A 25,610-nucleotide genomic window follows, 5' to 3' on the forward strand; every position below is an offset into this window, starting at 1 on the left:
TATTCAGAAAGAAATATGAAGTCCTTACAAAGGCCTATAATGTACTAAATGATCAGGCTTATCGTCTCCTACCATACTCTTCCTGTGTCAGCTCGTTTTTTCAGCTCCAAACCAAACCTTCCACATTAATCTTTGTCGGGGGTATGTGCAAATGGACTTTCTGGCCTGTCAGGTTCCGTCAGCAGGAGTCACTGTAGGGAAACTGGAAGCATGGGAAGTTTCTGGTTCCCCAGTAGCACTCCCAGTCTTCAGTCTCTTGGAGCTTCCAGAACCAGTCTCGATATGCCCCCTGCAACCAGGGAGGGCCCCTCCACAGGGAACTGAGCAAGAGCCGCAGAGAGTCTTTCCTCCAACCTCTTTCTCAGCTCAAGGGATGGATGTCAAAATCTGCAGTTTTTATCATTAGGTAATTTCAACATACTCCTTTTTTTTTTTTTCCTCTTCCAGCACTCTAACACTTGACATTGGTGGAACTAATTCCTGAATTTAATTCCCTCTGTTGAAATACCTAAATACCTAATGGCATTTCGGTTCTGGATCCCAAATGACACAGTCTCTTACTGCCTTCACTTCATCCACACAAAATACTTCTGTACCTTGAACACTGAGCTTATTTTCATTTCAGAGTCTTGGCAATCCCATTTGCTGGTCCTTTTTCTCCAAGTTCTCCACATGGCTGGCTCCTTCTCAACATGCAGGTCTCTGTTCAACTGTCACCTCTTTAGGGAGGCCTCCACTGCTCACCCTATTTAAAAGCATCTTGGAGTTCCCGTCTTAACTAAGTGGTAACAAACCTGACTAGTATCCATGAGGATGCAGGTTTGATTCCTGGCCTTGCTCAGTGGGTTAAGGATAAGGTGTTGTGGTGGGGTGCAGTGTAGGTCACAGATATGGCTCAGATGGCATTGTTGCAGCTGTGGTGTAGGTCGCAGACGCTGCTCAGATCCCGCATTGCTGTGGCTGTGGTGTAGGCCAGCAGCTAAAGCTCTGATTCAACCCCTAGCCTGGGAACTTCCATATGCTGCAGGTGCAGCCCTAAAAACAAACAAACAAACAAAAAAACCACCATCTCCTAATCAATCTTTATTCTTTTATCCTGCTTCACTTTCTTCCCACTACTTATAACATTCTTAATTGTATTCTTTACTTATTTAAATATTTTCTTTCTCCTTTCCTCCTTTTCTCCCTTTCTTTCTTCCCCTTTCTCTGGCCGTGCCCATGCCATATGGAAGTTCCCAGGCCAGGGATCGAATCCGAGCCACAGCTGCAGCAATGCCAGATCCTTAACCCACTGTGCCACAGCAGGAATGCCATTAAATATTTATTTTCTGTCTCACCTACAAGACTGTGTTCATGGGGTATGAACTGTCTCAGACATTGTGGCATCCACGCTTAGAAGCTGGCACAAAGCAGGAGACCAATTAATGCTTGCTGAGCGAATAAATGTATGAATGATAAGAGACAGGGGAAAGAGCATTTCGGGCACATGGAACAATATAAGTAAATGCTTATAAGAAATAAGCATGGTTTACAAAGATGGAGAAAAGTTCATTGTAGTAATAAAGAACTGGTGATGAGACATAAGTTTTGACAAATACTGGAAATTCTTAAATGCTAGGCTGAAGAGTGTGAATTTTATCCTGCAATCATTGAAGATTTACTCACTGGGGGATCAGATGAGGGAAAAAAAAAAAAAAGAGCAGGGGGTAATAATGAAACAAATGTTTAAGAAACATTTGTTTAGTAGTATGGAGAACTCGTTGGATGAGTAAGGGATTTAGAAGTAGGGAAAACAGCTGAGAATCAGAAATACAGGTAAGAGATCATAGGTCTGGCTGTATGATCAAAAAGAACAAGTTCTGGAGCCATTTTAAGGAAAGATTTAACACAAGTTGGTTCCTATGTTATAAGGATGAAGGAGAGGTGTAATAACAAAAGTTTTGAGCCTGGGATATTGGGAAACCAGAAAGTAGGGCCCTAGAGAGAGGCTGGAAAGTCAAATGGGAAAAAGATTTTTTTCTGGATTCTATCTTTCCTTGTAATTGAGAACACTGCCTATTTCCTCAAAAGGATCTGATATTCCTTGGATCTGATTTTGAAGATAGAAGGGCTAAATTCGCTTTAATTAATTAATTTACTTATTTATTGTCTTTTTGCCTTTTCTAGGGCCACTTCCGCAGCATATGGAGGTTCCCAGGCTAGGGGTCTAATCAGAGCCGTAGCCACCAGCCTACGCCAGAGCCACAGCAACTCGGGATCCAAGCCGTGTCTGCGACCTACACCACAGCTCACAGCAATGCCAGATCCTTAACCCATTGAGCAAGGCCAAGAATCGAACCCACAAATGGTTCCTAGTCGGATTCGTTAACCACTGAGCCATGATGGGAACTCCTAAATTTGCTTTAATTTAAATTTGTAATTTAGACCCTCCTTCCTTCCCCAGGATTCGGCTGAGGGTTGAGAAGGGACACGCCTAGTTTACAAAAATAACCCCTCTATCAAATGTAAAAATCTTGGGAATAGCTAAAAACAGAGAACAAGTACTGCGAGTAACAAGCAATTTTCTGTAAACCGTACCTAGCAACTCCTTTTGCAATGTAAACCTCTATACAACTCTTACCTGCACAGCGGAGATCTTGGCCACTTGAATGATTTTCTCCATAGAAAGGTAGCTCTGCTGTGAGGGAGCGGGGCCGATGAAATATGCCTCATCTGCCTGTTGAAGGAACATGATGTGCTTAAAAGATCACACAGCCAGTACACACTAGCATACCACATAGAATTGCTGCTAGGTCATCTTATTATTAAAAATAAAAATGCTAGCTCTTGAGAACAGTTCAAGAATTGAGAAACAGGAGTTCCCGTCGTGGTGCAGTGGTTAATGAATCCGACTAGGAACCATGAGGTTGCGGGTTCGATCCCTGGCTTTGCTCAGCAGGTTAACGATCCGGCGTTGCCATGAGCTGTGGTGTAGGTTGCAGATGCAGCTCGGATCCCGCGTTGATGTGGCTCTGGCGTAGGCCAGTGGCTAAAGCTCCAATTCGACCCCTAGCCTAGGAACCTCCATATGCTGAGAGAGCGGCCCAAGAAATGCCAAAAGACAAAAAAAAAAAAAAAGATTTGAGAAACAAAAGCACCAGCTCATGTCTATTTTATAAAAATGAGCCATCTGGAATCTTCTGCATAAGGAGGATGAAAACTTGATTTTTATGTATAAAACACACACTTAAGGGGAAACTAAAGTGCCTTAGGATAGAAAGCAACAGCCATTCATCATGGTATTATGATTTGTAACAACAATAACCTTACATATATATAACACCAAAAATTGTTGTACAATTTGACAACAGACACAGCATATATCTATACAACAGATGCATACAGCAAGAAATAAAATTACAAAGTATACTGAAGTTTATAGAGTTATTAGAGTATAATAGTCCTTCTATACATTTGTGAACTATTTTATACTGTCCCTTAAAACTTTCACACAATCATAGCATCCTTTGAAACAGACCAGATACAAAACATCATTTACTCAAAGACTTAGTAAATGCCACCACGCACCCACGCTTTGAGGTGGGAGCTGCCTGTACATCAGTAAATAAGACAAACGTCTGTTTAGAGGAAGAGACAAACACCCAACACGCATTCACACACTTAATGACAGCTGTGATAAAGGCCAAGAAGGGAAAACAGGATAAAATGCAGTAAGAAGAAAAGGATCAGGGCTGAGGCTGGTCAGGGAAAGGCTGGGAGGGAAGGTCGGGGGCTTCTCTGGAAGATGAGGACTTGGCCAGGCCAGTAGGTGGAGAGGGTGGGGCTAGAAATAGGAGTAAAGATGGGAGCAAGCCTCCCAAGCAGAGAAAACAACACATAGGAAGGCCCTGGCATGGGAGGAAACCTGGCCTATTTGAGGGACTGAAGGAAGCTTGTGTGGCTGGAGCATAGTGAGCAAGGGGCCAGGGCCCAGAGATGTGGCCAGATGACACAGGGAGACAGATTTCAGAGGGCCTTGTGGGAGGCTAAAGCTTTGTATTTTCTCCCAAGGGGATACATAATGAGACTTTTATAAGGTTTTCTTTTTTTTAATTTTTAATTCCATAAAACACAAATCTATCCTCACTCTGAGAATGTGAAAAATAACACAAAAGCAAGGAAGCCCTTTGGCACCACTTTCCCGCTCTCCCATTCCAAACCCCTTCCAGATATAACCTCTATGATCATTTGGGACCTAACTTTCCACATCCATGTTCCTATTTATCTGTATATATTTACATAAGCACATAACAGCTTTTGGTTTTGTTTTTACAAGAAATAAGATCAACCTCAAGTCATCTTCTGCAACTGCTTTTTTCATTATCTGTGTGTCCTGAGAGCTCTTTCCTTGCTAGTACACACATGAGTACCTCGTTTTTTAATAACAAATGCATAATGTCCCAGAGTATGAGGTACTATAGTTCATTTAATCCGGTACCCCTTAACAGACATTTAAGTCATAATGGCAAGTGCCTCTAGGTGCACATATGTGTGAGTACGTCTCTCGACAGAAATCTAGAGGAGTGTTTGCCGGGTTGGGTAAAAGATATGACATTTTATTTTATTTTTTAGTCTTTTTGCCATTTCTTGGGCTGCTCCTGCGGCATATGGAGGGTCCCAGGCTAGGGGTCTAATCGGAACTGTAGCCACCGGCCTACGCCAGAGCCACAGCAACGCCAGATCCGAGCCGCTTCTGCAACCCACACCACAGCTCACGTCAACGCTGGATCGTTAACCCACTGAGCAAGGTCAGGGATCGAACCCGCAACCTCATGGTTCCTAGTCGGATTCGTTAACCACTGCACCATGACGGGAACTCTAGATATGACATTTTAATCGCTCCTGGTTAATCATCTCTTGAAATGGTGTCGCCAACACACATTTCCATCAACATAGCAGTTTCTAGCCACATTAACCAATGCTGAGTACTCTCCATCTCTTAAATTATTGCTAGTCTGGTAGATGATAAAAAGGTTTAAAGCATTTAAAACATGGGAGTAACATGGAAAAAAAATTCTGATTTTAGGCTCTCAGTCTGGCTCAAGTGTAGAAAACATGATGGCAGGAGGTCAAGAGCAGAAGCAGGGAGCTCACATAGTAGGCTGGGGCATGTGACCAGAAGAAGATGCTATGAGGAGGAGGTGGTAGAGAGCAGAAAGAAGTGGAAAGAAACGCTTGGGAAGCAGAACTAATAGCACTTGGAGTCTGTCCAGATGGAGGAGGGGGAGAGATGTAGGGTGAGGAGGAAGAGGGGAGATGGTCAGACTCCCAGATCTCTGGCATTATTATTTTTTATCAGCAACGGTGTTGCCAGTGACTGGGTTAGGGAAGTCTACAAGAAAAGCACGTCAGTACAGATGAAGGGTGATGAGTTCAGTTCTGGACACTGGTTTGGTACCTGTGACACTCTCCAGTGGAGACGCTGAGCGGGAGGTTGGACAGACATGTATCACTTTCAAAAGAGGGTCTGGGCCAGAGACAGACATTTGGAAGTTTTCAGCAGAGCCATAGGAGTAGATATGATCTGGAGTGAGAGTATACAGGAGAAAAGAATGGAAGATTCTTAAAAGGTGAGAGGAGGACACCACAGCACAGGAAGACAACTGGCCTTGGATGGGAAGAGGACAGACAGGGGTACGGTGAGCAGATTCTGTGACAAGAGGCTCAGTGCTACGTCCTCTGTGAATCGAGATCATCTGTTGAGAAGAGGTGGCAGAGGGAGAGTCATAGCTTGGAATGGAGCAAACAGCTTTGAGATAGTCACAGCACAGAATTTGTGAGAAAAGTGGCCAGTCACATGGGCTGGCTGTGTGGGACAGTGGCACTGGTCACCAGGAATTTATGTCCATGCTTGGAGTCTTGCTGCAGCCAGAAGAAAGGCCAGTAGCTGAATTCATCCGTGCCTGGGTTCTATCTGGAGGGTGATAGCTAATAACAACTGATGATAACTACAAACTTCAGGAAAGTAGGATCCTTTCAGTTATAATTTTACAGTTAAATCAAGGATCTGAAACTTTAAGTGACTTATCCAAGATCCCCTGGCTAGTAAGTCGCAGCTGCTAAGCCTGAACTTGATCCTTTTCCTGGTACATTATAGATCTGGATGTGCACCACTCAAAGTATGATCTGTGGGTCAGCCACATTCTTTATACTGTTTTAACCAGTCTTGGATGAAAAAGGACCTTGCCTCAAGGTCAGCCACACCACTAAGCATGCTGTTTAGCTCCACTGGTGTTATGTTTGGAAAAGGTTCCCAAGATAAATTATTAATGAGCAGTTTGAACTTACCTATTTAGACATTGTTTTTTATTTTTATTTTTTAATTTTTTTTTGGTCTTTTTCTAGGGCTGCACCCTCGGCATATGGAGGTTCCCAGGGTAAGGGCTGAATTGGAGCTGTAGCCGCTGGCCTACACCACAGCCACAGCAGGATCTGAGCAGCATCTGTGACCTACACCACAGCCCCTGGCAATGCTGGATCCTTTAACACACTGAGCAAGATCAGGGATGGAACCTGCATCCTCATGGACACTAGCTGGACTCTTAACACACTGAGCCACAACAGGAATTCCAATTTAGACACTGTTAACACTAGCAAATATATACTGTCAACAAGAAAATAAAACATTAACACAATGAACAAGTATGATCACTTACAAAATTTGACTTACGGTTCTTAACTTACCATGTCTACATGCATAGAATTCCTATCGGCCTCACTATAAACAGCCACAGACTGTACACCCATTTTTCTGGCTGTTCGTATCACCCTGCAAGCAATTTCTCCTCTGTTTGCAATGAGGATCTTGGTAATGTTTCGTCCTGTTTAAAACACCATAAAAAACATGCACAAATGTTACTGGGGAATTATGGAATAAGAACTTGAAATATAGTCGTCGCTCGATATCCATAGGGGATTGGCTCCAGGACCCCTGCAGACACCAAAATCCACAGATACTTAAGCTCCCTTATATAAAATGGTAGAGTATTTGCATATAACCCATCCACACCCTCCTATTTACTTTAAATCATCTCTAGATTACTTATAATACCTAACACAATGTAAACACTGCATAAATAGCTGTAAGTACAAGGTAAATGCTATGTAAATAGTTGCCAGTGCACAGCAAATTCAAATTTTACTTTTGGAAACTTCCTGGAATTTTTGAATATTGTGATACCTGGCTGGCTGAATCCACAGATGTGGACATGTGGATACTGGAGGGCCCACTGTAAACATCCCAATGACATTAACCAGCTGATAAGCATTTGCTGTGGTAAAGTCAGCACAATGAAGCCTCAAATAGACATTGTAGCTAATATTTCTGCATTTCTTGTCAACGTCCAATATTTGTAGGTGTTGCTACTTGTGTAAAAGGTAAAGTTTGACCTTTGCAGAGAGAGGGCCGCTTTAACTTACAGTGTCTCTTCCTCTCATTGTAGGTTGTCTCTCCAAGTAAACCAAGCTATCTTCTTTGCCTTTCCATTTTGGCCCTGATTTAGAATCAATGCCAGTGCAATCAATTTAGGACGAGCTGGTAATAAGCCTTTAGAAATCATGAAAGTTGAGATACTCTTATAAACATAAATGTGTGTGTGTCTTTTTTAGGGTCGCACCTATGGCATGTGGCGGTTCCCAGGCTAGGGGCTGAATGAGAGTTGTAGCTGCCAGCCCACACCAGAGCCACAGCAATGCCAGATCTGAGCTGCATCTGCGACCTACACTACAGCTCATGGCAACACCAGATCCTTAACCCACTGAGCCAGGCCAGGGATCAAACCCACATCCTCATGGATACCAGTCAGGTTTGCAACCTGCTGAGCCACAATGGGACCTCCTAACATAAATTTTTAAATTACTTAGCTTTTCCTTTAAACTAAATTTGAAAGATGCTTTGTTATGTCAAAGATAAAATTATAATAGCTAAAAAAAACCCATTAATTAGTAATAATAACTAAATTTTCATAATTATCCTCTATGTCCCAGGTCCTCTGCTAATCATTCAACCTGGGCTTAAATGCTCACAATAATCCTATGGAGTAGATGCTACTATTATTATCTCAATTCTAAAAATGAAATGAAGACTGGAAGAAACACTACTTTCCTGAGATCATACAACTAAAAGAGATGGTAGCTCTGGGATTTGAACCTAGGTTATCTTCACTCCACAATGTGAGCTCTTCATCACTCTGCTCCACTGCCTCTAACCTCCTGTACAATGTAAAATTAATATTGTACCAGTTCACTGGCATCAGTGTCATGTGACAAGCTATTGTATTAATAAATAAGACACACTTCCATCATCACACATGAAATGTTTCTGACAGTTTATAATACTTATTTTTCTCAGAAAAGAAAGTTTTATATCATTTATTTATTGATTTTGGCCGAGCCTGCAGCAGGTGAAAGTTCCCAGGCCAGGGACTGAACCTATGTCTCTGCAACAACCTGAGGCACTGAAGCTGGATTCCTTTTTTTTTTTTTTTTTTTGTCCTTTTGCCTTTTCTAGGGCCACTCCCACAGCATATGGAGGTTCCCAGGCTAGGGGTCTAATCAGAGCTGTAGCACCGGCCTACGCCAGAGCCACAGCAACGCCAGATCTGAGCTGGGTCTGCAACCTACACCACAGCAACCTACACCACAGCTCACGGCAACGCCAGATCCTCAACCCACTGAGCAAGGCCAGGGATCGAACCCGCAATCTCATGGTTCCTAGTCAGATTCGTTAACCACTGAGCCATGACAGTAACTCCTCAAGCTGGATTCTTAACCCACTCTGGCACAGCAGGAACTCTGAACCCAAATTTGTATGTAATTTAAAACAATGTTTTTCTGATAGGGATCTACACAGTTGTGAGGGGGCTGCTAGGAGGAAGTATGCATATGTGTGTTGGAGAGGGCTACATTCAATCAACCAGAAGTTATACTTTTATATGCTTATAGTTGGGAACTCCATATAAAATTTTATTTGGGAAAAAACATCTTCCTACTTGAAATAACTGTTTTAAAGCACTGATTTAGATCATCATAATTATGCTTGTCTAATTCAATACACTAAGAGGGTCAAATAACAACATAAATATAAAATGTCCTCAACTATTTCCTTATATATTTTAGACTCAAAAGCAAGAGAGATTTAACCTTATAGAGGTGAGGGGAGTTCCCGTCGTGGTGCAGTGGAAATGAATCTGACTAGGAACCATGAGGTTTCAGGTTTGATCCCTGGTCTTGCTCAGTGGGTTAAAGATCCGGCGTTGCCATGGTGTAGGGTCACAGACATGGCCTGGATCTGGCATTTCTGTGGCTGTGGCATAAGCCCAAGGCTGTAGCTCCTATTAGACCCCTAGCATATGGGAACCTCCACATGCTGCAGGTACAGCCCTAAAAAGCAATAATTAATTAATTAATTAATTAATTAAATAAACATTTCCCTTTCCTACTTCACAATCTGATACCAAGCCAAACAGAACAGACTATCAGTACCTGTAGTTGTTCCATACTTCATGGTTCTTTGCTTCCAAGCCCATCCCCTATAAAATAAATTCAAATGAAATTATAATTAAACAGGATATTTAAGATCTGTCATTGTTCCTTCACAAGAATCTCAATTCACTTATTTATTTATTTCGGCCACACTCCCAGCATATGGAAGTTCTCAGGCCAGGAACTGAATGGAGCTACAGCTGTAGCAACACCTGATCCTTTATCCCACTATGCCGGGCTGGGGACCCAACCTCACCTCCACAGCAACCCGAGCTGCTGCAGACACAAAAATCTCAATTTTTAAAAACTTGAAGCCAAGTCCAGATATGACCTTAGTTAAATCCTAAGCCTACAAAGTGATTCAATAAGATTTTCTTTGTGGGAAGAAAACTAATCTAGAAATCAGAAGTTGCAGTTCTGGCTGTTCTCCCTGGCACTCTGTGTCCTTGAACAAATCACCTGACCTGCTCGCTCCTGAGGCTGGCAAATGACCATGGGGTCAATGGGAAAGTCAAGACACTTCAAGATCATCCAATTTGGCTTTTTTCAAACTTTTCTGATTAGAATCCAAGGTAAAAACTATGTTTGACTTCACAACCCAGTAAATCAGTGAATACAAGAAGTTTCACAAAAGAAAGATTTTTCCTATTTCCCTATTGAAATAGCTTCTGTTGCTTTTTTTTTTTTTCCAAGATTTTTTCCTAACAATTCTTTTTTAGGAGTTCCCATCATGGCGCAGGGGTTAACGAATCTGACTAGGAACCATGAGGTTGCGGGTCGATCACTGGCCTTGCTCAGTGGGTTAAGGATCCGGCATTGCTGTGAGCTGTGGTGTAGGTTGCAGATGCAGCTAGGATCCCGCATTGCTGAGGCTCTGGCGTAGGCCGGTGGCTATAGCTCCTATTCAACCCCTAGCCTGGGAACCTCCATATGCCGTGGGAGCAGCCCTAGAAAAGGCAAAAAGAAAAAAAAAAAAACCCCCAAAAAATAAAAATTCTTTTTTAAAATGATTTTTATTTCTTCCATTATAGTTGATTTACAGTGTTCTGTCAATGTATGACCCAGTCATACACATATATATACACATTCTTTTTCTCTCACATTATCCTCCATTATGCTCCATCACAAGTGATTTGATATAGTTTCCAGTGCTATACAATAGGATCTCATTGCTTATCCACTCCAAAGGCAATAGTTTGCATCTACTAACCTCAGATTTCCAGCCCACCCCACTCCCTCCCTCTCCCCCTAAATAGCTTTTGTTCTATTCCATTTTATTAAATGCTGAAAAATACCGATCTAATTCACCTCTCTGATAATACAGATTTGAACAATTATGCCCAGAGAGATAAAGGAAAGGGGCTGAGCAAGGGCAGCAGAAAGAATGCTGGGTGCAGGGCTGGAACAGCCCCCACTGACCAGCTGCTGGAGACCCAAGGCAAGTCACTTTACATCATTGTTTCTCAATCTTTTTTTTCACTATGGTCCCCTAATGTGAAAACATAAATGCTAAGGAATAAGATTTCATAGGAGAGGTTGAGCTTTGGGGGGCCACCAACTGTGGTAACTAACATCAGATTTTTTTCCCTCTCTCAAGAACCAATTTTTACTTCACAACTCGGGCTTCAGGGTCCTCACACAAGAAAGGAGATTTTAAAGCTATTTTTCAGTTTTAAAAGCACACAGGGGAGCTCCCGCTGCAGCTCAGTGGAAATGAATCCGACTAGTATTCATGAGGACACAGGTTGGGTCCCTGACCTCGCTCAGTGGGTTAAGGATCTGCTGCTGCTATGAGCGGTGGTGTAGGTTACAGTCATGGCTCTGAGCCCACGTTGCCATGACAGTGGTGTAGGCTGGAGGCTACAGCTCAGATTCAACCAGCCAGACTGGGAACCTCCATATGCTGTTGGTGCAGCCCTAAAAAGACCAAAAAACAAAAAAACAGCATACAGTTTTACTCTGAGCCCTTGGATAAATAAGAAATGGACTTGTGGGAGATGGGATTACGATGGCGGAATAGAAAGACTGGAGCTCAATTTCTCTCCTAAAAACAACAAAATTCACAACTAAAGGCTGAGCAATCTTCAACCAAATGGATCAGAAACCTAAGAAAAGATATCCTACTCCAGAAGACAAAGAGGAGGCCACATCAAGAGGTAGGAGGGGCAATAACGTGATATAAACAAGCCCATACTGCAGGGGTGGGAGGCCCCAGAGACTGGAAAGTAACTGGTTCACAGAGACTCACCTACAGGAGTGAGGTCTGAGCCCCACATCAAACTCCCACGTGTGGGGATCTGGCACTGGGAGAAAGAGGCCCCGGAGCATCTGGCATTGAAGGCCAGTGGGGCTTGTGCACGGGAGCTCCACAGGACTGGGGGAAATGGAGACCCCATTCTTAAAAGGCGCACACACACTTTCACGTGCACTGGGTCCCAGGGCAAAGCAAAGTCTCCATAGGAATCTGGGTCAAACCTGATTGCAGTTCTTGGAGGACCTCTTGGGAAAACAGGAGTGAATGTGGCTTGTTGTGAGGGAAGGACACTGGAAGCAAAGCTCTTGGGAATATTCACCAGCTGCCTTTCTCTGGAGGTGACCATTTTGGGAAAATCTGGCCCCACCCATCAGCGCTGAGAAGCCCCAGGACAAACAACAATCAAGGTGGGATCACAGCCCCGCCCCTCAGTAAAGAGGCTTCCTAAAGACCCCCCAGGCACAGAGCCTCTAATACCATCCAGAGACAAAGCCACACCCACCAGAGGGATTAGAATCAGCTCCACCTACCAGTGGGCAGGCATCAGTCCCTCCCATCAGGAAGCCTACACCAAGCACCAACTTCAGCCACAAGGGGGGCAGCCACCAGAAGTAAGAGAGGCTACAACTCTATTATTTGTCAAAAAGTCACCACATCAAAAACCTATAAAAATGAAAAGACAGAGAACAATAACTCAGATGAGGGAGAAGGAAAAAACCCCCAGAAAAACAGCTAAGTGATCAGGAGATTCTCAGCCTCTAGGAAAAAGACTTTAGACTGTTGATGCTGAAGATGATGCAAGACATTGGAAATAAACTAGAGGCAACGATGGAAACACTGAGCAAAGAGATACAAGATATAAAACTTAAACAAGAAGAGATGCAAAATACAATAACTGAAATAAAAAAATTCACTAGAAGCAGCTAACAGCAGAATACAGGAGGCAGAAGAACGAATAAGCAAGGTGGAGGACAGATTAGTTGAAATTATGGATGAAGAACAGAAAAGAGAAAAAAGATTGAAAACAAATGAAGAGAGTCTCAGAGAACTCTGGGACAACGTTAAATGCACCAACATCTGTATTATAGGGGTGCCAGAGGAGAAGAGAGAGAAGGAGACAGAAAAAATATTCCAAGAGATAATAGCCGAAAACTTCCCTAACATGGGAAAGGAACCACTCGCTCAAATCCAGGAAGCACAACTAGTACCATATAAAATAAACCCAAGGAGGAATACCTCGAAACACATAATAATCAAACTGACCAAAATTAAAGACAAAGAGAAAATCTTGAAAGCAGCTAGGGAAAAGAAACAAATAACATGCAAGGGAACCCCAATAAGGTTATCAGCAGATTTCTCAGCAGAAACTCTGCAGGCCAGAGGGAGTGGCATGATATACTTAACGTGATGAAAGGAGAAAACCTCCAACCAAGATTACTTTACCCAGCAAGGCTCTCATTCAGATTTGAAGGAGAAATAAAAAACCTTCACAGAGAAACAAAAGCTAAGAGAATTCAGCAATACTAAACCAGCCTTACAACAAATACTAAGGGAACTTCTCTAGGCAGAAAAGATAAGACAGCAACAAGAAACAAAAATACCACAAATGACAAGGCTCACAAGTAAAGGTATATAAACAGGAAAGGTACGAAATCATCCATGCACAATTATGCCACCAAAATCAGAAATCATGAGAAGAGGTGGGTACAAATGCAGGACACTGGAGATGAACTTGCAATTAAGAGAACAACAATTTAAAACAATCTCATATACATATAGACTCATATCAAAACTTCAGAATAACTGCAAACCAAAAATCTACAATTGATACACAAAGAAAAATCAACTCAAATACAACACTAAAGATAGTCATCAAACAGGAAGAGGAGAGAACAAGAAAAGAAGAGAAGAAAAAAGAGCAACAAAAACAAATCCAAAGCAATTAATAAAATGGCAATAAGAATATACATATCAATAATTACCTTAAAGGTGAATGGACTAAACGCCCAACCAAAAGACACAGACTGGCTGAATGGATACAAAAACAAGACCCATATATATGCTGTCTTCAAGAGACCCACTTCACTTCTAGGGACACATATAAATTGAAAGTGAGAGGATGGAAGAAAATATTTTATGCAAACAGGGATCAAAAGAAAGCTGGAGTAGCAATACTCACATCAGACAAAATGGACTTTAAAATGAAGAATATTTTAAGGGACAAAGAAGGTCACTACATAAGGATCAAAGGATCAATCCAAGAAGATATAACAATTTTAAATATCTACACAGCCAACATAGGTTCACCACAATATATAAGGCAACTGCTAACAACTTTAAAAGGACAAATCGACAATAATACAATCATAGTGGGGGACTTTAACACCCCACTTACAGCAATGGACAGATCATCCAGACAGAAAATCAATAAGGAAACATAGGCCCTGAATGAAGCATTAAACCAGAAGGAGTTACTAGATATTTATAGGACATTCCACCCAAAAGCAACAGAATACACATTCTTCTCAAGTGCACATGGAACATTCTCTAAGATTGATCACATCCTGGGCTACAAATCAAACCTCGGTAACTTTAAGAAAATTGAAGTCGTATCAAGCATCTTTTCTGACCACAGCAAGGCTATATGACTGGAAATCAATAACAAGAAAAAAAAATGCAAAAAACACAAACACGTGGAGACTCAACAACATGCTACTAAACAACCAATGGATCACTGAAGAAATCAAAGAGGAAATTAAAAAATACCTAGAAGCTAATGATAACAAAGATAGGACACTCCAAAACCTATGGGATGCAGCAAAGGCCGTTCTAAGAGGAAAGTTTATAGCAATACAAGTCCACCTCAAGAAACAAGAAAAAGCTCAACTAAACAAGCTAACTTTACATCTAAAGCAGCTTGAGAGAGAACAGACAAGACCTAAAGATAGTAGAAGGAAAGAAATCATAAAGATCAGAGCAGAAATCAATGAAATAGAAACAAGGAAAACCACAGAAAAGATCAATGAAACGAAAAGCTGGTTCTTTAAAAAGATCAACAAAATTGATAAACCCTTAGCCAGTCTTATCAAAGAAAAAAGAGAGAGGACTCAAATCAATAAAATTAGAAATGAAAAAGGAGAAGTAACAACAGACATCACAGAAATACAAAGGATTATAAAAGACTACTATATGCAACTATACGCCAATAAAATGGAAAACCTAGAAGAAATGGACAAATTCTTAGAAAAGTACAACCTTCCAAGACTAAACCAAGATGAAAGAGAAAAGATGAACAGACAAATCACAAGAGCTGAAATTAAAACTGTGATTAAAAAACTTCCAACAAACAAAAGTCCAGGACCAGATGGCTTCACAGGAGAATTCCAACAAACATTTAGAGAAGAGCTAATACCTCTCCTTCTGAAAATATTTCAAAAAATTGCAGAGGAAGGGATACTCCCAAACACAGTCTATGAGGCCAACATCACTCTGATACCAAAACCAGACAAAGGTACAACAAAAAAAAGAAAACTGCAGGTCAATTTCACTGATGAACATCGATGCAAAAAGCCTCAACAAAAGACTAGTAAACTGCATCCAACAATACATTAAAAGGATGTACATCATGATCAAGTGGGATTTAACCCAGGGATGCAAGGGTTCTTCAATATCCACAAATCCATCAGTGTGATACACCACATTAACAAAATGAAGAATAAAAACCATATCATCCTCTCAGTAGATGCAGAAAAAGCCTTTGACAAAATCCAACACCCATTTCTGATAAAAACCCTTCAGAAAGTGGGCATAGAGGAAACCTACCTCAGCATAATAATGGCCATATATGACAAACCCTCAGCAAACATCATTCTCAATGGTGAAAAGCTGCAAGAATTCTCACTGAGATCAGGAACAAGACAAGGATGTCTGCTCTTGACACTACTCCTCAACATAGTTTTGGAAGTCCTAGCCACAGCAATCACAGAAGTAAAAGAAATCCAGATTGGAAAGGAAGAAGTAAAACTATCACTATTTGCAGATGACATGGTACTATACCTAGAGAATCCGAAAGACTCTACCAGAAAACTGTTAGAGCTCACTCATGAATTTGGCAAAGTTACAGGATACAAAATTAATACACAGAAATTGACAGCATTTCTATATACTAACAATGAAAGATCAGAACGAGAAATTAGGGAAGCAATCCCGTTTACCATCGCATCCAGAAGAATAAAATACCTAGGAGTAAACCTACCTAAAGAGACAAAAGACCTGTACTCTGAAAACTATAAGACACTGATGAAAGAAATCAAATATGACACAAGTAGATGGAAAGACATCCCATGTTCTTGGATTGGAAGAGTTAATATCAAAATGACTATACTACCTAAGGCAATATACAGATTCAATGCAATACCCATCAAATAACCAACGACATTTTTCACAGAACTCAAAACAAAATATTTTAAAGTTTGTTTGGAAGCACAAAAGACCCAGAATAGCCAAAGACATCTTGAAAAAGAAAAATGGAGCTGGAGGAATCAGGCTCCCGGATTTTAGACAATACTACAAAGCAACAGTCATCAAAACCGTATGGTACTGGCACAAAGACAGAAATATAGATCAGTGGAACAGGATAGAAAGCCCAGAATTAAACCCATGCACCTACAGACAACTAATCTATGACAAAGGAGGCAAGAATATACAATGGAGAAAAGACAGCCTGTTCAATAAGTGGTGCTGGGAAAACTGCACAGCCACATGGAAAAGAATGAAAATAGAACATTCCCTAACCCCATACACAAAAATAAACTTGAAATGGATTAAAGACTTAGATATGACCAGACACTATAAAACTCTTAGAGGAAAACATAGCCCAAACACTCTCTGACAAAAACGACAGCAACATCTTCTCAGATCCACCTCTTAGAGTAATGACAGTAAAAACAAAAATAAACAAATGGGACCTAATTAAACTTAAAAGTTTCTACACAGCAAAGGAAACCCTAAACAAAATGAAAAGACAACCCACAGAATGGGAGAAAATCTTTGCAATCAACTGACAAGGGATTAATCTCCAACAGTTATAAACATCTCCTACCACTCAATACCAAAAAAACCAACAACCCCATCAAAAAATGGGCAGAAGATCTAAACAGACAGTTCTACAAAGAAGACATATGGATGGCCAAAAAACACATGAAAAGATGTTCAACATTACTCATTATTCGTGAAATGCAAAGCAAAACCACTAGGAGGTACCACCTTACACCAGCCAGAATGGCCATCATCAAAAAATCTACAAACAATAAGTGCTGGAGAGAGTGGGAGAAAAAGGAACACTAGTACACTGTTGGTGCGATTGTAAATTGGTGCAACCACTGTGGAAAGCAGTATGGAAATGCCTCAGAAAACTAAAAATAGAACTACCATTTGATCCAGCAATCCCACTCCTGGGCATCTATCCAGAGAAAACCTTGACTCCCAAAGACACATGTACTCCAATGTTCATTGCAGCACTATTTTCAATAGCCAAGACATGGAAACAACCTAAATGTCCATTGACAGAGGAGTGGATCAAGAAGATGTGGCACATATACACAATGGAATATTACTCAGCCATTAAAAGGAATGAAATACCAGCATTTTTAGCAACATGGATGGACCTAGAAATTATCATGCTAAGTGAAGTCAGTCAGACAATGGGACACCAACATCAAATGCTTTCACCGACATGTGGAATCTGAAAAAAGGACAGACTGAACTTCTTTGCAGAACAGATGCTGACTCAGACTTTGAAAAACTTATGGTCTCCGGAGGAGACAGTTTGGGGGGTGGGGGGATGTGCTTGGGTTGTGGGGTGGAAATCCTGTGAAATTGGATTGTGATGATCATTATACAACTACAGATGTGATAAAAAAAAAAAAAAAAACGAAATGGACTTGTGTGAGTTGTCTTAGCCAGGCAGAAGTTCATTAAGGGCTAAGATAATTTTAAGTTCTATGATAACTATTGATACAATAAGTTAATGATGAAACTTTAACCAAGAGCTGACAGAAAGCAGGCCAGATTCATATAATGCCTATCAGGTGTCAGCTAAGAAAGAATACACCAAGAAACCAATGAATTACAGAAGCAATTCCACCTTAGTCTTTTCTGTCCACCTCTGGAAAATCTGGCAAAATTAAGGTTATAAAGAACTAACTAGGGGGAGTTCCCATTGTGGCTCAGTGGTTAACAAATCGACTAGGAACCATGAGACTGAGGGTTCGATCCCTGCCCTTGCTTGGTGGGTTAAGGATCCGGCGTTGCCTTGAGCTGTGGTGTAGGTCGCAGACACGGCTCGGATCCCGTGTTGCTGTGGCTGGGGTGTAGGCTGGCAGCTACAGCTCTGATTAGACCCCTAGCCTGGGAACCTCCACATGCCGCGAGAGCGGCCCAAGAAATCACAAAAAGACAAAAAAAAAAAAAAGAAAAAAGAAAAAAAGAAAAAGAAAAGAACTAGCTAGGGAGTTCCTGTCATGGCTCAGTGGTTAAGGAATCTGACTAGGAATCATGAGGTTTTGGGTTCGATCCCTGGCCTCACTCATTAGGTTAAGGATCTGGCATTGCATGAGACGCAGCTCGGATCCTCTGTTGCTGTGGCTGTGGTGTAGGCTGACAGCTGTAACTCCGATTTGACCCCTAGCCTTGGAACCACCATATGCTGAGGGTGTGGCCCTTAAAAAAAAGAAAAAAAAAAGATAAATATATAAATTGAAAAAAATAATAATAAAAAGAACTAACCGGAGTTCCCATCGTGGCTCAGTGGTTAACGAATCCAACTGGGAACCATGAGGTTGCGGGTTCGATCCCTGCCTGCCCTTCCTCTGTGGGTTGAGGATCCGGTGTTGCCATAAGCTGTGGTGTAGGCTGCAGACGCAGCTGGGATCCCACATTGCTGTGGCTCTGGCGTAGGCTGGCAGCTACAGCTCTGATTGGACCCCTAGCCTGGGAACCTCCACATGCCGTGGGAGCAGCCCAAGAAATGGCAAAAACAAACAAACAAACAAACAAAAAAAAACCTAACCATTTTAGATCCTTTCAGAAGTAGGCCATAAACAGTAAAATGTGTATTAGAAACAATGTAACTATGAATGTGTAGCACATATACATAGAATGTATATAACAGTAAATGAACAGGACTAGCCTTCACCGGGGCACAGATGCAGGAGGCCAGATTATTAGAGTGGACAATCACACACTCACAGACCTATGATGTACACTCAGTCAGACACTGACATCTGCCAAGGGCTCATGGGAAGACCCACAGCTCTGGCACTTGAGTTGCACAAGATGGTTTTTTCAGAAGGCTCCTGCTTTCCCACATCTTTCCAATCAACTGACCTCACTTTCCTGATCGTCAGTGGAAGATCGAGGATCATAGCCTCTTCCCATCACAATCTTCAGATAGTTTATTGATAAGATTCAAGGCCTGTCCTGGGCACTGTGTCTATAAAATGGCTGCCTCTTGGTAAATCCAGCTTAAGACTCTGATTAAGTTTTAAGGACACTGCTGAACTAGTTTTCCTCTGCCATTTTCCAGTAAAGACCAGCAGACAGCCAGATACTGCCCCTCCCACACACCACCTCCCACACATCACTTAGCTATAATCTATGCCAACACTGTTCTGATTGTTTATTCCATTTTCCACCATTATCTAAGCTTTAATTTTAAATAATGGCTAAAAAACAACATTAAGAAGTTGCTTCTATGGAAAGCTATCCCGTGCTCCTGGGCAGGAAGAATTAATATCATCACCTCTTTCTAGATAAAGTCCTGAGCTAATAAGCAACTTGCCCAAAGTTGCTCACACACCCAGTGCTGAGCTGAGCAGGACTCCTGCCTTCTGACTGCAGTCTTAGCAGTAAGCTATACTGTCTTTCCAGAAAGAGGGAAAGGAGAGAGACATGGAGGGAAGGGAAAGCAAAGGAAGCTAAAGAAGCCTGCTACCTGGAAAACTGAAGATATCTTCCCTGCCAAAGTTATTACCACGGAAGCTTATACTTTAAAACGGATCTGGAGGGAGTTCCCGTCGTGGCTCAGCGGTAGCGAACCTGATAGTATCCATGAGGACGCAGGTTCGATCCCTGGCCTTGCTCAGCGGGTTAAGGATCCAACGTCGCCCTGAGCTGTGGTGTAGCCCGACAGCTACAGTTCTGATTCCACCCCTAGCCTGGGTGCTGCCCTAAAAAGACTTAAATAAATAAATAAATACATAAATAAAACAAACCGGATCTGAAGTCAGGTTAGCTAGAGTGATTATCTAAAAGTTTTGTTTAAACTTGTGTACAAAGCTTCTGGCCAAACACCCTCTCAGCCCTTTGGGAGATAAGTTTGCTTTTGTTAACTTGATTCATTTCAGCAAAGAAAAAGAACTCCAAAAGTGTTCCCCTGAACATAAAGAGGCTTCAGGGCATCCTGGCGCCATTTCTTACTACTAGTGTAAACTAGAGCGAGCCGCGACGCCTTCGGACTTCACCAAAAAGCGCGATGATAACAGCGCTTCCCACACAAGAAATTCAGCGAAAACACTAAGTTAAAGGTTAGGAGCCGTGTAAGCATTACGCTTGTCCCTATGGCGAGCGGAGCATGGAGACAGCAGGCCCAGCCTCCCCACTCCCCCCCTCCTCAAAAACGGGCAGAAGGCTGAAGGGTGGCTGTGTGGAAGGGAGAAGAAAAGGAAGGGCTGGGCGGGTCTCCCTCCTTAGGCCGAGAATGAAGCAGAAACTCCCCAAATGCGCCGGAATTTTCCTTCCGTCCTCCCCTCCTCCCAGTCGACTCTCTGTCCCTCCACGCCTCCACCGGGCTTTAGAGTTCATTCCCGCCCCAACACGGAACCGAGGCCCCTCCACCCGCCGTTACCTCGGCGGCAGCAGCACGCTCGTGACTCGCTGCGTCAAGAGCAGCACAGACACCGCAGAGGCCGCCGCCATGTTCCTGCAGCCCCGCAGCCCGCTGGCTCCTAAACACACAGCTGCGTCCCATTCACTGCAAAACCCTGCCTCTGCTGCTCCAGTGCGTGGTCTTCTGCCGGCCACAGTCCAGGTCAAAGCAAACCAATAGGCCAACCGTGGTGTGGTGGGGGCGTCTCCACCAGAACCAATCAAAGAACCGAGGAGGGCTTCGGTGGCGGCGATTGGTCGGGCCACGTGTCCCGGGGTTATCCAGCTTCCTCCGCCCCGCCCCTTGTACCAACGAGAGGAAGGGTCAGCTAAAACCCGGAGTTCTGTCTTCCCTAGGCTTTTGGCTATCCTTCTTTCTGGAACCGTCCTTCGGACTTTTATCCTTAAAGCCGCGAGAAAGCGGGCGAGACGGAGTCGTGGGGGAAAGTAAACGGGGTGGAGAGCATGATAATCAAATTTTCTAGTGATCTCAAGAACGAATGAAATAAATAACTAAAATTAAATTTAAGGCGTTCGCTTGTGGCTCAGCGGGTTAAGAATCCCATCGGTAGGGTTGCAGCAGTGGGGAGGGTTCGATCCCTGGCCCAGGAGCTTCCATATGCCTGGGGTGGGGCAAAATAATAAAATTTAGCTTGAAGTTTAAAACCACTTGAGATTTCTTTTGGTTTTGGTATTTTGTCGTTTTGTGGAAGTTCGCAGACACCAGAGCGGTGACTAGAGCTGAGCCCTTTAACCTGCTGTACCACAAGGGAAATTCTAAAAATACCCGAGCATCAAAAAAAAAAAAAAAGTCAAATTGAATGCAGGATATCTAGGAAATAAAAGTACTGAAAACACAGCATATAAATGCTTATTTGCTATAGCTCAAATCAGGCTTATAGGAAATTTATAGTGAAAGTGAATCAATCTCCAGTTCAAGGTTTAGGAAGGATACATTAGGAAAGCAGAATAAATCAGTAAAGATAAAAAACAAAAAATGAATCAAGGAGTTACCATCGTGGTGCAGCTGAAATGAATCTGACTAGGAACCAAGAGGTTGCTGGTTCTATCCCTGGCCTCACTCAATGGGCTAAGGATTCAGCATTGCCATGAGCTGTGGTGTGGGTCACAGATGTGGCTCTGATCCTGTGTTGCTGTGGCTGTGGTGTAGGCTGGCAGCCATAGTTCTGAGTCACCCTTAGCCTGGGAACCTCCATATGCTGCGCAGGGTACAGCCCTAAAAAGCAAAAGCAAAAATAAAAACAAAGAAATGAATTGAGAGAACTAACATGAAACAAATCTGACTAGGATCCATGAGGACACAGGTTCAATCCCTGGCCTCGCTCAGTGGGTTAAGGATCTGGTGTTGCTGTGGCTGTGGCTGTGGTGTAGGACAGCAGCTATAGCTCGGATTCGACCCCTAGCCTGGGAAGCCCCATATACTGTGAGTGCAACCTTAACATAAAAGACAAAAAAAAAGAGAGAGCGATAAGTGATTAAATATAAAAAAGTGAAAGCATAAAAGTGCTAGAAGGTATCATGAGATATCTTTTTTTTTTTTTTGGTTTTTGGTTTTTAGGGTCACACCCCCGGCATATGGAGGGTCCCAGACCAGGGGTCAAATTGGAGCCACAACTGCCAGCCTACACCACAGCTACAGCAACACCAGATCCAAGCCATGTCTGCGACCTACACCACAGCTCACGGCAACGCCAGATCCTTAACCCACTGAATGAGGCCAGGGATTGAACTGGACACCTCATGGTTCCTAGTTGGATTTGTTTCCTCTGTGCAACAACAGGAACCCCGTCATGGGATATCTTAAAGGTTTTTCTAAGTCTAACACAATACTCAGAAACTGTAACAGAAAAAGAACTGATAAATTCAACTACATATTTTTTTGAAAATCTGCACATAAAACATACATATTGAAAAAACCAGTAAACTTAGAATAATTTAAAATTCTCATCACAGATGAAGGCCTACTTCCCTTAGTATATAAGTAATTAATATAAATCAATAAGAAAAAATCTATAATGTAAGAGAAAATTGTCAAAGAATGTGAAAAGACCAATGGAACAGAATAGAGAGCCCAGAAATAAACCCATGCATATACAATTAACTAACATTTGACAAGGGTGCCAAGTACTCCTAATGGGGAAAGGATAGTCCCTTCAATAAATACTGTTGGGAAAACTGGATATCCACATGCAAAAGAATGAACTGGAACTCTGCCTTTAACCACTAGAAAAAAACAGGGAAAAAAGCTTGTTGACATTGGCAAGATTTTTCAAAAAACACCAAAAGTAGGAGTTCCCGTCGTGGCTCAGTGGTTAACAAATTCGACTAGGAACCATGAGGTTGCGGGTTCGATCCCTGGCCTTGCTCAGTGGGTTAAGGATCCAGTGTTGCCATGAACTGTGGTATAGGCTGCAGACACTGCTCGATCCCATGTTGCTGTGGCTCTGTTGTCGGCCAGTGGCTACAGCTCTGATTAGACCCCTAGTCTGGGAACCTCCATATGCTGCGAGAGTGGCCCAAGAAATGGCAAAAAAAGACACCAAAAGTAAAGGCAACAAAAGCAAAAATAAGCAAGTTGGGGCTACCTCAAGCTAAAAAGCTTCATCACAGCAAAGGAAACAATCAACACATGAAAAGGCAGTCTGCCAAATAGGAGAAAATATTTACAAACCATACATCTAATAAGGGGTTAATATCTAAAATATACAAAGAATTCATACAACTCAATAGCCAAAAAATAATCCAATTACCCCAAATAATCCAATTTAAAAATGGGCAAAGGGAGTTCCCATTGTGGCTCAGTAGGTTAAGAACACCAAGCTGTGTCTCTAAGATGTGGGTTCAACCCCCAGCTTTGCTCAGTGGGTTAAGGATCTGGTGGTGTTGCAAAGTGTGGCTTAGGTGGAAGATGCAGCTTATATCTGGTGCTGCTATGGCTGTGGTGTAGGCCTGCAGTTGCAGCTCTGTTTTGAACCCAGCCCAGGAACATCCATGAGCCACAGGTGTGGCAGTAAAAAGGAAAAAAAAAAATGAGCAAAGGACCCAAATAGACATTTTTCCAAAGACAAATTGCTAACACCTACATGAAAAGGTGCTCAACATCACTAATCATCAGGGAAATGCAAATCAAAACCACAATGAGATATCACCTTACACCTGTAAGAATGGCTATCAACAAAAAGATAAAAGAGGAGTTCCCACTGTGGCAAAGTGGGTTAAGGATCCAGTGTTGCCTCAGCTATGATGTAGGTGGCAGATACGGCTCAAATTTGGGAACTTTCATAGGCTGTGAGTGTAGCCAAAAAAGGAAAGAAAAAAAAAGACCAAAGATAACAAGTGTTGGTGAAGACATGGAGAAAAGGAAACACTTGTACACTGTTGGTGGGAATATAAATTGGACAGTCGTTATGGAAAATAATATTCAGATTTCTCAGAAAATTAAAATAGAAACACCATAAGATTCAGAAATACTACTTCTGGACCATATATCTAAAGGAAACAAAATCAGTGTGTTTTGGGGGTAGTGGGGGGGGGGCTGTGCTTACGGCATGTGGAAGTTCCTGGGCCAGGAATCAAACCTGAGCCACAGCAGTGACTTGAGCTGCTGCTGCTGCTGTGGTGACAATGCCAGATCCTTAACCCACTGTGCCACAAGGGAACTCCAAAATCAGTGTCTTAAAGATATATTTGCACTAACATCTTTTTTTTTTCTTTTTTCTTTGTCTTTTTAGGGCCACACATGGATGTTCCCAGGCTAGGGGTCTAATTGGAGCTGTAGCCCCTGGCCTACACCAGAGCCAGAGCAACTCAGGATCCAAGCCACGTCTGCAACCTACACCAGAGCTCACAGCAACGCTGGATCCTTAACCCACTGAGCAAGGCCAGGGATTGAACCTGTGTCCTCATGCATACTAGTCAGTTTTGTTTCCGCTGAGCCATGCCAGGAACTCCTGCACTACTGTCTTTATTGCAACATTATCCACAGTAGCCAAGACATGGAAACAACCTAGGTATTGGTTGAACTGGATAAATGAATAAAGAAGATCACACCCCCCACACACGATGGAATATAATTCAACCGTAAGAAATGCCATTTGCAACAACATGGATGAAACTCGAGGACATTATGCTAAGTGAAATGAACCAGATAAAGAAAGGCAAATTCTGTATAATCTCACTTACATTTGGAATCTTAAAAAAAAAAAGTCAGGAGTTCCCATCATGGCGCAGTGGTTAACAAATCCGACTAGGAACCATGAGGTGGCAGGTTCGATCCCTGCCCTTGCTCAGTGGGTTAAGGATCTGGCCTTGCTGTGGTGTAGGTTGCAGACATGGCTCAGATCCTGCGTTGCTGTGGCTGTAGTGTAGGCCTACGGCTACAGCTCCAATTAGACCCCTAGCCTGGGAACCTCCATATGCCACTGGAGCGGCCCCAGAAAAGACAAAAAAAAAAAAAAAAAAGTCAAATGTATAGCAACAGAGAGTAGAATGGTGGTTACCAGGAGCTGAGGGGTGGGAGGAAAAATGGGAGATGCTGGTCAAAGCATACAAACCTTCACTTATAAGTTCCAGGGAATCTAATATATAGCATGGTGACTAAAATTATAATACTGTGCTGTATATTTGAAATTTCCTGAGAGCAGGTCTTAAGTATTCTCACCACATGAGAGTGGTAATAATTTTACAATATATACATATACCAATCATTACATTGTACACATTACGTATATATTTTATTTGCCAATTATACCTCAATAAAGCTAGGGGGGAAACTAACAAGTATAATTAAAAAAAGAATATGAGAAGTTCACAGAAATGGAAATGTAAAGAAATGTAAAAGTCACTTGACTTTATTCCAAATCAAAGAAATACAAATTAAAACTAAAAT

The 25,610-nt window shown here is 42.2% G+C and overlaps 1 protein-coding gene across 5 annotated transcripts in view; it reads right to left on the reverse strand.

The window, feature by feature from the left end:
• MCCC1 (methylcrotonyl-CoA carboxylase subunit 1) overlaps window positions 1–20,877 on the reverse strand; it is an 87,133-nt gene extending 66,256 nt beyond the window's left edge. For 4 of the 5 annotated variants that reach the window (XR_014824409.1, XM_021069889.2, XM_084990424.1 and 1 more), the window contains exons 1-3: window positions 20,682–20,877; window positions 6,724–6,860; window positions 2,621–2,716 (exon numbers count right to left, since the gene is read on the reverse strand). Coding sequence is in view for 4 of the 5 variants with exons in the window: in XM_021069889.2 (XP_020925548.1) it covers window positions 2,621–2,716; window positions 6,724–6,786 (159 nt within the window). In the remaining variant the exon portion in view is untranslated. Of the gene's footprint in view, window positions 1–2,620; window positions 2,717–6,723; window positions 6,861–9,522; window positions 9,570–20,681 lie in introns of all 5 variants that reach the window. The other variant, XM_021069887.2, reaches the window with a different exon arrangement.
• Window positions 20,878–25,610: the final 4,733 nt, after the last annotated feature.

The sequence above is a fragment of the Sus scrofa genome, chromosome 13 (assembly GCF_054392235.1).
Source record: "Sus scrofa isolate SSC_HxYL_T2T_F1_AM1 chromosome 13, Sscrofa_HxYL_maternal_Yorkshire_Landrace_v2.0, whole genome shotgun sequence".
Classification (NCBI taxonomy): Eukaryota; Metazoa; Chordata; class Mammalia; order Artiodactyla; family Suidae; genus Sus; species Sus scrofa.